Here is a 12,460-nt window from a genome sequence, read left to right as displayed (position 1 = left end):
ACACGTTTCAGTCGATGACCGCAGAAACTGGCTGTCTAAACGCTGGAGTGAGGAAATGCGGATGCAGCAGCGAGTGAATCGACCTTTGTGCTGCCTTTCGCTTCAACTCGAGCTAAGTGGCGAATACACAGCACGCACAAAGCTATGAGCACTCGCACTCTGTCCCCATCGCAGATCACTTCCAACATAGGGCCGCGCAACTGCGCCATACTCAGCAGCCGCTGGAGAACGCTCCCCTCCCCCCACGGTGCCTTGCGCGCGACCGAAGACGATGCGCTTCCTCCCTTGCGCGTGCGAGACTGGATGACTGCTCACCCTTGCACGCTTTCACTTGCACATACAACATAATGACACGCGGTGACGATGTTATCGCCCCTGGGCTTTATCGGATCATTAGGGCGACGACGACTGCAGAAATGCGCCTGGAGTGTCCACATAATTGATATCGCAATAAAGACTGATTGGAATAGTTTCACGTTAAACCAACCCAGGGTTGACTGCGGCTCTCTGGGTTTGCGGTGACATTTGCATGGTGACCAAGAAATTGTTAGTGCGTCGATTGCACCGTATAATTTGAGAACATTTTCCGCTATCATCATTAGCGTCGGCGCGGGAATATATAGTTCGATTGTAGTTCCACCGATGTTTTCGGATTTAAAGGAAAACAAATGCCGTGCCGCCGCTCGACCCACTCTTCCATATTCTGGTACGCTATAGCTCACAAAGCGTGCTTCTACTACGCGCTTTGTGTTGGTTTATTCTGTTTCATCGTGGTTTTGAAGTGTGCTGCCATATTCCATTCTTCCACCAAAATTCAGATTGCCTGCTCCAAACTGTTCCAAAATGAAATTTACCCTGCTCAATAACGCAATTTTACTTGCACCAAAAATTGCTCCGAAATGACTTTGGGCAGTCCCACCCCTGTTTGCTGAATGAGCACTTCCTAAAGATGAACCTACTCGAGAAAGGTAGAAATCATGCATTTGGTTTTAGCTAAAGCGAATGGGGGACGATATCGCCTGCTTTATAATGTAATCAAACGTGTCATTGATGCTCTGAAAAAAGACAACTCCCTTTGTACATTGCATTCCACTAAGCTTGCTTCGTAAGTCTCTGTGAAAAGCGGTATCTACAGAGCCCTTGGACTGACTAGTGGCTATCGGTAATGTGAAGAACGAGAAGGAAGGAAGCCGAGGAGCCCGATTTAGTAATCATGTCATAAGAAGCCGACAAACACAGACACAAAGGACAAATAGGGTAAATTACGTGTACTTACTAATTGAATTAAAGAAATGACAAATGGAAATGAAAGTAGATGAAAAAACAACAGGCCACTGGTTGGGAACGATCACCCGTCTTCGCAATCCGAGTGCGATGGTTTTACTTCTAGAATTTACCCTGGGAGTGCTAGCCAGCGCCACCACCTGCGGGAAGTTGTTTTGTTCATCTACTTTCATCTCGATTAATTTAGCGCTTCTTTAATTTAATTAGTAAGTACAACTATATTCCCCTATGTTGCCCTTGGTGTCTGTTTGTTGGCTTCTTATGATAAGTAATGTGCACATTTTTAAAGATGCCCGTGCTCTTGACCAGGTGTCAAACTGCAGAAAAAATAAATTGTGTGGATGATCTGAAGCTTGGTCTGCTCACGCATATGTACCACTTTGCATTCAATTTCGCACTTCCCTATAATGCGATATTCCTGAATCCGTCTTGCATTTAACTTCCTTATTTAAGTTGGGATTGTCGCTGAGCAGTCTATTTCTACTTGCTGCTGGTTCTGGTTCCCGAATGCTTCAACCACGGCACGTAGTGCTCCCATAGAGCATCATCTCGTGATTTTGTATTCACGCTTCGAAATGTCCCATGCATGGAAGAGAGCATGCTGCCTCTGCCATGAACACGATAAATATGAAGACTTTATACAAAGACGTGGAATTATTATTTGGGATTTGGTAAAGATCTCGGTTTCACGCATTTGGGACTGAAAAGCTACAATTGACAACTAGAATTGCGCTGAAACTGAGGTATACTTAACACTACACTGCGTGTACACCAATCGATGGGGCCAATATGTTTGCGTGGGTCTTTAACTAAGGCCATCCATATTGGGCAAGGCTCGATTGAGTTCAAACGCATTTTTATTGCTCGCACAACATTTAGTGTATCTCGAGATTGATCATTGACGTTTCTCATAGAAGACTGGGTTGTAGACGTGATGGATCGCATGCTCAGACCTTTGGTATTGCAGCTTTGTATTAAATTAAAATATTTATCTGGGGTTTTCCGTGCCAAAACAACAATCTCAATTTGAGGCACGCCGTAGTGGAGGGCTGCAGATTATTTTTGACCAGCTGGGGTTCTTGACCGTGCGCCCAATGCACCGATAGATGGGCGTCTTTCCATTCTGCCCCCATCAGAATGTGGTTGAACCAGCCATCTCGACCACAGCAAAGCACCGCTGTAGCCACATGGCTACCACAGCGGATTGCAGCTTTGTATTGACGTATTCTTGAAAACTTCACAGCTAAAGCTGTTCTAGAGATGTCAGCAAAATTCGTTGGAATATTTCGGAGGTTCATATTCTTCTCATAAGCCCGTGGTCATCGCATAGGGAAGAGGCTAAATTAGCAGATGCGATTTGTGTTACTGTTGCTCAACCTTTTTAGCACAGCCACATCCTTACTTAAGTAGTGTTTGAGTAATGAGATAAAGCCATCTTGCATGCATCACGCACACTATTGAATCACAGAGTGCTTTTAATCATCCCAATTTTTTTCAAATGAACTTCTGTTCACTTAAAAATGTGCCCATTTATTTAGGCCATGACATCTTACCCAAGCTGGATCTGCATTCCTCCTTGCACCAGCCGTCACAGCAAGTCGCGAAACGAAGATCGCCTGACGCTGGCAGAACCCATGCCCCGCATAGCCCTGGGCAACGCGACCGCCGCTGGACGACCCGCTGTCGCCTCCATGGAACCCAGCTTGGAGGTCGCCCGTAACACACGTGCCCGTAGAAGCGGCGGGTGCAAATAGTGGGACCTGTGTGCAAGCGACACAACCCTGCGACGCCTTTTGTTGAGTGGCTCTCGTTAATACCTACTCTAGAGTCACTCCAACCACGCAGATCGTTAGTTGTCAGGCAGAAGCATTGTGACCAGCCTGCCGAGGGCGATGACGAAAGACGAATTATTTGTGCTGTTTGGTTTCTATGGCGGGCAGCTTCTGCCATAATAATCGGAATTTAGTTGTCCTGGTCATCCAGAGAACGTTTTCATGCATATATATGATATAGAAGAGAATTATGGACAATAAAGAATTTCTGTGTAGTTACTTGACCTGGAGGCTGACATTTATTTGTGCATTCATGCTAGGGCTGTTATTTTAGTAGGAATTTCTTTAAGGGCGATTCTCTACTCTGAGGCATTGTCATGCATCGCCACTTTTAACAGCAGCTGTAAAATACTTTTAGACTCTAAATCTCCAGAATTCGATCTTGGGTCCTCTCTACCAATAGGGCCATGCCGTATTGAGATTGTAGCGAACCTGTTTCTTTAACCCCATAATGCCCATGTCCTGCATGAAAGATAACGTAAAAAACTTGCTAACATTTGTTTGGGGCTATAGAGAGGGCGTTTCTGAATAAAACAAACAATGAAATGTGTTTTTAGGTAAAACTTTATTATTATGCTAATAATTAAATAATAATCGGTTTTTTGAACTTTGCACAACACAGAACTTGCTCCAGAGTATCAAACACTACAAGCTATGTGTCACGTTTCCCGTACCTAAATCAACATTTTGAGGTATCCAGTTCTGCGTAGCATAAAAGATACATTGGGCATTTAGACGGCTAAACATATGGGAGTGAAGTGCTTCCGATGCATATAAACAAACCTCGTATTTAACATCATTGCCGTCCTGCTGATGATGCGACTAGTTGAAGGCTACCAAACTGCAGTCGTCCACCCATGTTAGGGGCATTTCGATAGTATTTGCAGGACAGGAAAGTGTGTCCGCCACGCTGTCTCCACAATGAACAGTGTCCCCTTTACGGAATTTGAGGACCGCGGTGAAAGAGGCGCATCGGGAAGCTAAACGTGCCGAAAAGCATAAAACGTATCTGCTGCCACCACAGCAGTTCACCGCTGTTGCCAGGCAAAGAGAGAGGCAAGTCCGCGTGATAACGAGGGCTGGCAATTCCATCATCAAGAACATTCCCAACAAGGGTTTTCTTCACAAACCTATATCTGTCACTGTGCAGCCAGCAACACGCACAATAATAAATGTTAAAGCGAAGAGCTTTCTTTGGCTACCCGGGCAGTTTTATGGATGGTCGTCGAGTATCTTGCCTGGCAAATGAGTTTTAGCGTGTCCGGTATTCCGGCAAACGCAGGCGGACTGCGCGTTTTGCCAGATGAAAGGAGGCATAAATGAGCGCGACCGGAGTGGTGCAGCCACATGGTGGTGCAGAGCTCAACCAGGCAAACCCAAAGCTAATACCGTAGTAATCAGGTGCATTCTATTTCACTACTGGTTTAAATTTCCGTAGGTGTGTAATCGTGTCACACATATCCACTCCCGAGAATTTGCACCAGCAGAGAAGTAGAATACAGTCGGTCATTGAAATATTGGCCCTGTTAACACACACGACACCACTGCGCTCGTGGTGTGTGTTTTTCTTTCATGTTTCCTCGGTTTTTCGCACAGTTATAAAAACGTCTAAAAGCTATGCACCAACTAGCCCGCCAGAACGTCCTAGTTATGTTATGTCAAATTAGTATACATGCGAACTAAACTAGCCTTGCTGCTGAGTTAGTTGGTTCATGGAATATCGTAAAATTAAAAGGAGCAAGAACACCAACACGGACAAGACTGAACAACACAAGCGCTCACTAAACACTCGCACCTCAGGAAAATATTGTTACGGTTAATGTTGAACCGGCTTTATTTAAAGGACGAGGTTGATGCTGAAGTAAAGATGGCGTCCTGAGGCTGCGCCAGCTAACGTCTTCCTCCTCTTCTCCTTGCCCGGCTCATGCCGTAGCAATCCCCGGTTGCCAGACGAAGCCCGCTGGGCAAGTCCAAATCACTCGGAAAGCATGGGGTGAAACCGCTTAAGACGAGCAACATGTACTAACTGGGTCCGGCTAGACCGACGACCAGCTGACGTCAAGCGTGCGACCACGTACGTCAAGTCACTCAAGCGATCTACAACGACGAATGGGCCCGTGTACTGGGGTAAAAACTTTTCGCATAAGCCACGCTTACGTAGCGGGGTCCACAACCACACAAAGTCTCCTTTAGCGTACGAGACAGACTGGTGTCGGCTGTCATAGCGCTCTTTCGATCGGTGTTGCGATGCCACAGTACGAAGAAGAGCAATACGCCGGGCTTCTTCGGCAAGACAAAGCGTCTTGGCAATAGAGTACTCGCTGTGAAAGTCAAACGGTAGTATAGTGTCAATGCAGCTTAGCGGTGGACGTGCGTAAAGGAGATAAAAAGGACTGTAATCGGTCGTCTCATGCTTTGCAGTATTATAAGCATAGGTGATGAAGGGGAGTACGTCATCCCAGTCTCTGTGATCGGAAGATACGTACATGGCCAGCATGTTAGTTAGAGTTCTGTTCGTACGTTCTACAAGCCCATTTGTCTGAGGGTGATAAGGCGTTGAATGGCGGAACTGCGAATTGCAGAGACGAAGCAGTTCTTCTACGGCGTCCGCAACGAATTGACGACCGCGATCGCTAATGATTACACGGGGGGCACCATGCCGAAGAATAACGAAGTGAAGCAAAAAGGTTGCAACGGACGCAGCTGTTGAAGATGGTACGGCCGCCGTTTCCGCGTAACGGGTCAGATGGTCGACACATACGATCACCCATCGGTTGTCGTTAGATGATCGGGGAAATGGGCCCAGAAGATCAATACCCACTTGTTCAAATGGCAGGCGAGGTGGCGGCAGAGGTTGGAGAAGACCTGGCGGAGCGGTCGTAGGGCGCTTGTAGCGTTGACATTGTTCGCAACTGGCGACATAGTGCTTGACTGTGTCCCGCATTCTGGGCCAGTAAAAACGTTCCTGTGTCCGGTTCAAAGTTCTGATGAATCCTAGATGGCCAGAAGTCGCATCGTCGTGCATGGCTCTCAGTATATCTGCTCGCAGACTCTGCGGCACCACCAGAAGGAAGCGTGCGCCTTTAGCCGAATAATTGGTCTTGTAAAGCAGGCCGTCACGGACACAAAATCGACCGGTGGCTCCAGGACGCGATGCGGCTACAAATAGAGGTTCCAAACTAATATCATTTTCCTGCTCTGCTGTGAAAGTCATCGAGTCTGGGAAACTACAAGAAATGAGAGCAAAACAGTCATCAACATTGTCTTCGTCACACTCGGTCGTCGTCGTCAGAGGAAGACGGGAGAGACAGTCCGCATCTGTGTGGCGACGCCCAGACTTGTAGGAAATAACGAAGTCGTACTCCTGCATTCGAAGAGCCCAACGTGCCAGTCGTCCACTCGGGTCACGGAGATTCACCAACCAGCATAACGCGTGGTGGTCGGTAACGATAGTGAACGGGCGTCCGTAGATATAGGGCCGAAATTTGTGGACAGCGAAAACAGCTGCCAAGCATTCTTGCTCGGTGACAGTGTAATTGCGTTCCGCCTTATTCAAAGAGCGACTAGCATAAGCCACAACGTGTTCAGCTTCTTGATGACGTTGCACGAGTACGGCACCGATGCCGATGCCACTGGCATCAGCGTGCACTTCCGTAGGTGCGGACGCATCGAAGTGACGCAATGTGGGCCCTGACGTTAGTAGAAATTTTAGCTGGCGGAACGCGTCGTCGCAAGCCGATGTCCAGTTGAAAGGGACGGCTTTTTGGAGAAGACATGTTAGGGGGTACACCACGTCGGCGAATCTTGGTACGAAGCGACGAAAATATGAACACAGGCCCAAGAAACTCCTCAACTCCCGCACTGACTTCGGTGCTTCGAAGGAGCTGACAGCCTCAATTTTCCGTGGATCTGGCCTCACGCCGTTCTTGTCGACCAGATGCCCAAGTACTAACGTCTCAGTTTCCCCGAAACGACATTTCTTGGAATTCAGGATCAACCCAGCTTCGACACAATCCAGAACAAGTCTGAGACGGCTGTTATGCTCACTCAAAGTGCTGCCAAAAATCACCACATCATCGAGGTAGCACAAACAAATTTCCCATTTAAGTCCTCGGAGGATAGTGTCCATAAATCGTTCGAATGTTGCTGGCGCGTTGCAAAGGCCAAACGGCATAACGTTAAATTCATAGAGACCGTCTGGTGTCACGAAGGCCGTTTTCTCCTTATCGTCTGGGTGCATGGGTATCTGCCAATACCCTGATCGTAAATCCAGTGATGAAAAGTAGGCAGCGGAATGTAAACAATCAATGACATCATCAATTCTAGGAAGCGGATACACGTCCTTTTTCGTGACCGCGTTCAGTTTCCTGTAATCAACGCAGAACCGCCACGATCCATCCTTCTTCTTTACTAAGATTACTGGTGCTGCCCACGGACTAGAGGACTCTTGAACAACACTTTTCTGTAGCATGTCTTTCACCTGTTCAGCGATAACTGTCCTCTCTGCGGAAGAAACGCGGTAAGGCTATTGCCGAATGGGGTGCGCAGATCCGGTGTCAATTCTGTGGCGGGCACGAGAACGCGGGAGTGAAGACTGCTTGTCGCCTTGTGTGAAATCGAACACAGAAAGATGTGCCCACAAAACTTGTGCGAGAGCGTGGCGCTCATGTGAGGGAAGCGCCTTGTTGATCATCCGTAGGATCTGTTCTTCAGAAGTGCTTCGGAGATCGCTAGTATGAGACTGCTCCTCCTCGCTTAGAACTGTAATGGAGCTGTACGTAATCTCGTCAAATTCAGCGAGCTTCATATCACGCGGGAGAACAGCAGGGACGCAAGAACAATTGAAAGCCCACAAATTTGAGGCGCCATTCACTACTCTCACGACAGAGCGTGGCACAAGTACATCTTTCTTTACGCAGCTCGACGTAAGTGGCTGGACTTGCCCGTCAAACGATGAAAGGTCGGCAGCAGCGACATTGACAGGGACACGTGACAGCGACCAAGGGGGTAGCAGCAAATCGTTCGAAACAACACAATAGTTTTTCTCGGGTAAAGATGTGTCGGCAAGGGTGGCGAGAAGCGCGCTATTCAAGGTAATTTCGCCTGTGCCACAGTTAACGGAAGCACCACAATCCTGAAGAAAGTCAATCCCGAGAATAACATCATGAGTGCACCGCGGTAGCACGAGAAATTCGGTTTTAAGATCTTCTCCTCCGAATAAAACACTTGCAACACAAATACCAAGGGGAATAAGGCACTCTCCACTGACACCACGAAACGTCACACCATCACTCCACGGGAACATAACTTTCCGACCCAGCCTCTCTTTGAAAGTCACACTCATGACGGAAACGGTAGCACCAGTATCCACTAATGCTGTTGCAGGTATACTATCAATTAACACACGCACTTTGTTCTTCACCATCATAATAGGCAGAGGAGGATTTCGCAGAGACGCAGACTGTCCGGCGACCTTACCTCCATCGGCCGCGCCGGCTAGTTTCCCGACGGCGGTGGTGACGTAGCACGTCGACGTGGTGACGGTGAACGGCGTTGGCGACTGGTTGGGGGCGTCAGGCTGCGGTCTGAAGCTGGCGAGCCACTACGTCTATTATATTGACGGAAGGTATTCCGGGGTGGCGCGCCTGTGGTGTTTGCAGTATCAGTGTCTGTCGGCCAGCGGTCGTCATAACTGACTTGTTCAAAATTAGGCCAAGCTGGTGGTGGGCCATATGTTGTTGTCTGTCGGCGCCGGCGACAAAAACGAGCAATGTGTCCTGAGGCGCCACAGCTGTAACACACAGGCGATGCTCGACCGACGTTGTAAGCCTCGGGGTCAACCCTGGGGCGTTGCGAATAATAAACGCGATCTGCCGAATGCCGATTCGTGGTGGTAGCTCGACGAGTGCGCTGATCGTGCGTCATGTCGTCGGGAGAGGAACGTCGATGCTGTCGCAGCTGATCGACTCGACAGTCTGCAACGCCTGGCATGGCAGACAATGCCGACACAGCAGATGCATGCTCTTGAGGTTGGTTGCAAGCGCAACGAAGCTGTTCGACATTCGCCCCTGTGGGGTGTCGTTCAAGTTCTTCGCGGACAATTTGCCTTATAGTTGCCACAAGGTCAAATTGAAAATTGCACTTGTCGTTATCGTCAACGCTTGCCACCGTTGTGACATTCGCTAACCTGCCGAACTTTGGCGTGACACGACGCAGCTTCAAGGCCTCAAATGTGCGGCAATGCTTGATGAGGTCGGCGACCAAGGCGAGACTCTCCTTTCCGATTAAATAATTATAAACGTCCTCGGCTATGCCTGTGAGAAGATGTCCAACTTTGTCCTCTTCGGACATTCGAGGATTGACCGTTTTGCAAAGCTTCAGGATCGCCTCTATGTACGTAGTACAGGTCTCACCTGGGACTTGAGCGCGCTGAAGCAATGTCTGCTCCGCCCGCTTCCTTTTCGTCGTGGAATCTCCAAAGCATTCTGTGAGGTCAATAACGAAGCTGTCCCACGTTGTGAAGGAATCTTCATGGTTCTCGAACCACACTAGCGCCGTGTCTGTGAGGAACAGACCGACATTGTCGAGCTGAGCCGTGGAGTTCCAGCCGTTGTACTTGCTCACACGCTTGTAGTGGGTGAGCCATTCCTCCACGTCCTCTCCGAGTTTTCCTGAGAAAGGGCGGGGTTCCATCTGATGCATCCAGGTGCCGGTTGTTCGCACTGGAGCCGCCAGAGAAGGCTGTTGGTCGCCGCTGTGGGACATCGGGATCTCAAGCGGTGTCGGAGGCAGTCGAGCGAGGCGTCGGCTTCGGCGTGGCACTTGCTGCAGCAGCTCCGTCGTCTTGGTCAAAATACCCAGCACTTCCACCACAAAACTGTTACGGTTAATGTTGAACCGGCTTTATTTAAAGGACGAGGTTGATGCTGAAGTAAAGATGGCGTCCTGAGGCTGCGCCAGCTAACGTCTTCCTCCTCTTCTCCTTGCCCGGCTCATGCCGTAGCAATATGAAATGATGAAATGAGAATTCCGGATCTGCACATGTGCGACAAACGTCGCAGAGGCGCTTAAAACGAAAGATTTCTGCCAGTATATTATCAAACGTGAGGACCTTGTCAGCTCAATGTTTCAAGCAACCACGTTTCTCCCTTCAAGTGTCACTAACCTAATCGTCACCCTTTTACTTGATAAAGAAAGCGTCCAACCTTGACTTCTAGGCTTCTGAACAGCCGTGTTAAATAATTTGTCAGAATAAATTTGCTTTGTGGCAATGTTTTAAGTCCTTATTTGGCCCCTAATTTTTACCATGAGCATGTATTTATGGTGATAGTAGCAAAATTAGTAGTAGCAAAATGTCAACAATAATTACCCATTACTGCTGAGATATGTAGACACAGTGACAATCAATCAATCAAATAATTTGGCATTCGTCACAGCATCTGCACATAACGAATAGGAGGACAAGAACAAAAAGCTGCTAAGTAGAAGCTTGACATGGTTCTTGCCCCTATCCTTGGCAGCCAAAAACAGAAACACATATAAATAAATTGGATAAGTACACAAGTTTTAGTTCGCATGTATACTAATTTGGCATAACTTTAATTTTAATTATGGGGTTTTACGTGCCAAAACCACGATCCGATTATGAGGCACGCCGTAGTGAGGGACTCCGGAAATTTAGACCACCTGGGGTTCTTTAACGTGCACCTAAATCTAAGTACACGGGTGTTTTCGCATTTCACCCTAATTTGGCATAACTAAAGTAAATAGTAGAAGGTTCTGGCGGGCTAGTTGGTGCATAGCTTTTAGACGTTTTTATAACTGTTCGAAAAACCGAGGACACATGAAAGAAAAACACACGACACCACGAGCGCAGTGGTGCCGTTGTGTTTCTTTCATGTGTCCTCGTTTTTTCGCGCAGTTATAAAAACGTCTAAAGTAAATACAAAACAAGAAATATTAGAGTGCAAAGAAAAAATACGCATAAAAAATGTATGTCAATTACGAAATACATACATTGTGTTAAAAAAGGCATTGCCTCGCAACAAAATAGAAACAATGTGATAATTTTGCATAAAGACAGCAGGAAAAATACAAAATTTACTATAATAAAGATTACACCAACTCTTTTTATAATTAAGTGCAGGGTTGAGATACATTACAAGGATGACTTCATTGTAAATGTTACACACCTCACAGCTCAAAAGAAATTTTGCAAGACCAGGGCACGATGTAATTATGCCACACAGAACATAAGATGCAATGTGCTTTCCCAACAAATCCATGCCTAATCATAGAAAAGCCGGTGTACTACTCATGATTCCCATGGTGGTTGAATGACAGATTTTGCTTTACACATACCTGTCAAGACTCCCAAAAATTGCATAAATTTTACAAATGTTGGATTAAGCTTTGAAAAATAAATTCTGTTTGTGAAAAAGTTTTGCTCATTGATTTCCAACCCTTCCGTTGGAAGTCTTGTGATGGTGAAAGCATGCAACAGGGGTACCTTCAAGTTTATGCAGACATGCTCCTGAATCAGGCTAAAACGGCTACAGCAATGTTGACGAAGTCTGAAATCTAAAAGCTAAGTGTTGATTGTCAGTCTCTGCTGTTCCAAATTTGTTGCTGCTTGTGTGCCATCTCTAAAGGTAAATTATCGTTAAGTGCATATGTATCCCACAAAAGGCATGTGATCAGGGCAATTAAGTTTCTGAAAAAAGGCGTGCTATCTCCCACCCTCCCTCTCTCTCCTCGTTGGCCGTGTCCGAGGGATTTTATAAACCGTGGAGTTCTCAGTTTTGCAGGTATGCTTTAGCAATTCTAGAAGGAAACTTTGCTACCACGGAATGACAAGAAGAGCTTTTGTCAAGCAAGTATATTGTTACGGGGTGTGTAGAAGGCGTTTATTGCAGAGAGCCATAGGGCAAGTGGGTGCAGATAGTACACGTCGTCCTTCTCTTCCTCGCTGCTCTCCTAATGTTGTTGCTGGTGATGCTGCCGCTCCACTACCTTTGACGCACTGTAACATGGCTCCTCTCGCAGATGAAGCCCTCCGGGCAAGTAGTCAGTGGGGCTTTCGTTGAATAAACGGCTTCAGGCGGGCTACATGCGTGATGTCGGTCCTGGATGACCGTCTCCCACTGGAAGTGAGGCGCGCAATTTTATAATTCACCTCGCTGAGACGCTCAAGCACAATAAACGGTCCACCATAGTCAGCGAGCAGTTTTTGACATAGACCGCGTTTACGCACGGGAGTCCATAGCCACACTAGGTCACCCGGTTCGTAAGTGACTTGCCGATGTCGCCTATCATATTGGGATTTGTACTGCTTTTGCGAAGCT

The 12,460-nt window shown here is 47.4% G+C and overlaps 1 protein-coding gene across 3 annotated transcripts in view; it reads left to right on the top strand.

Moving 5' to 3' along the window:
• LOC119439287 (uncharacterized) overlaps positions 1-4,918 on the top strand; it is a 28,314-nt gene extending 23,396 nt beyond the window's left edge. For 2 of the 3 annotated variants that reach the window (XM_049660250.1, XM_037704833.2), the window contains one exon: positions 2,823-4,918. In XM_049660250.1, coding sequence (XP_049516207.1) covers positions 2,823-3,038 — 216 coding nt within the window. In that variant the 3' untranslated portion in view covers positions 3,039-4,918. The remainder of the gene's footprint in view (positions 1-2,822) is intronic. The other variant, XM_049660249.1, reaches the window with a different exon arrangement.
• The last annotated feature ends 7,542 nt before the right edge of the window (positions 4,919-12,460 follow it).

Source organism: Dermacentor silvarum, chromosome 1 (genome assembly GCF_013339745.2).
Source record: "Dermacentor silvarum isolate Dsil-2018 chromosome 1, BIME_Dsil_1.4, whole genome shotgun sequence".
Taxonomy (NCBI): domain Eukaryota; kingdom Metazoa; phylum Arthropoda; class Arachnida; order Ixodida; family Ixodidae; genus Dermacentor; species Dermacentor silvarum.
Note: the sequence above shows the minus strand (reverse complement) of the source record. Positions and strands in the feature narration are given on the sequence as shown.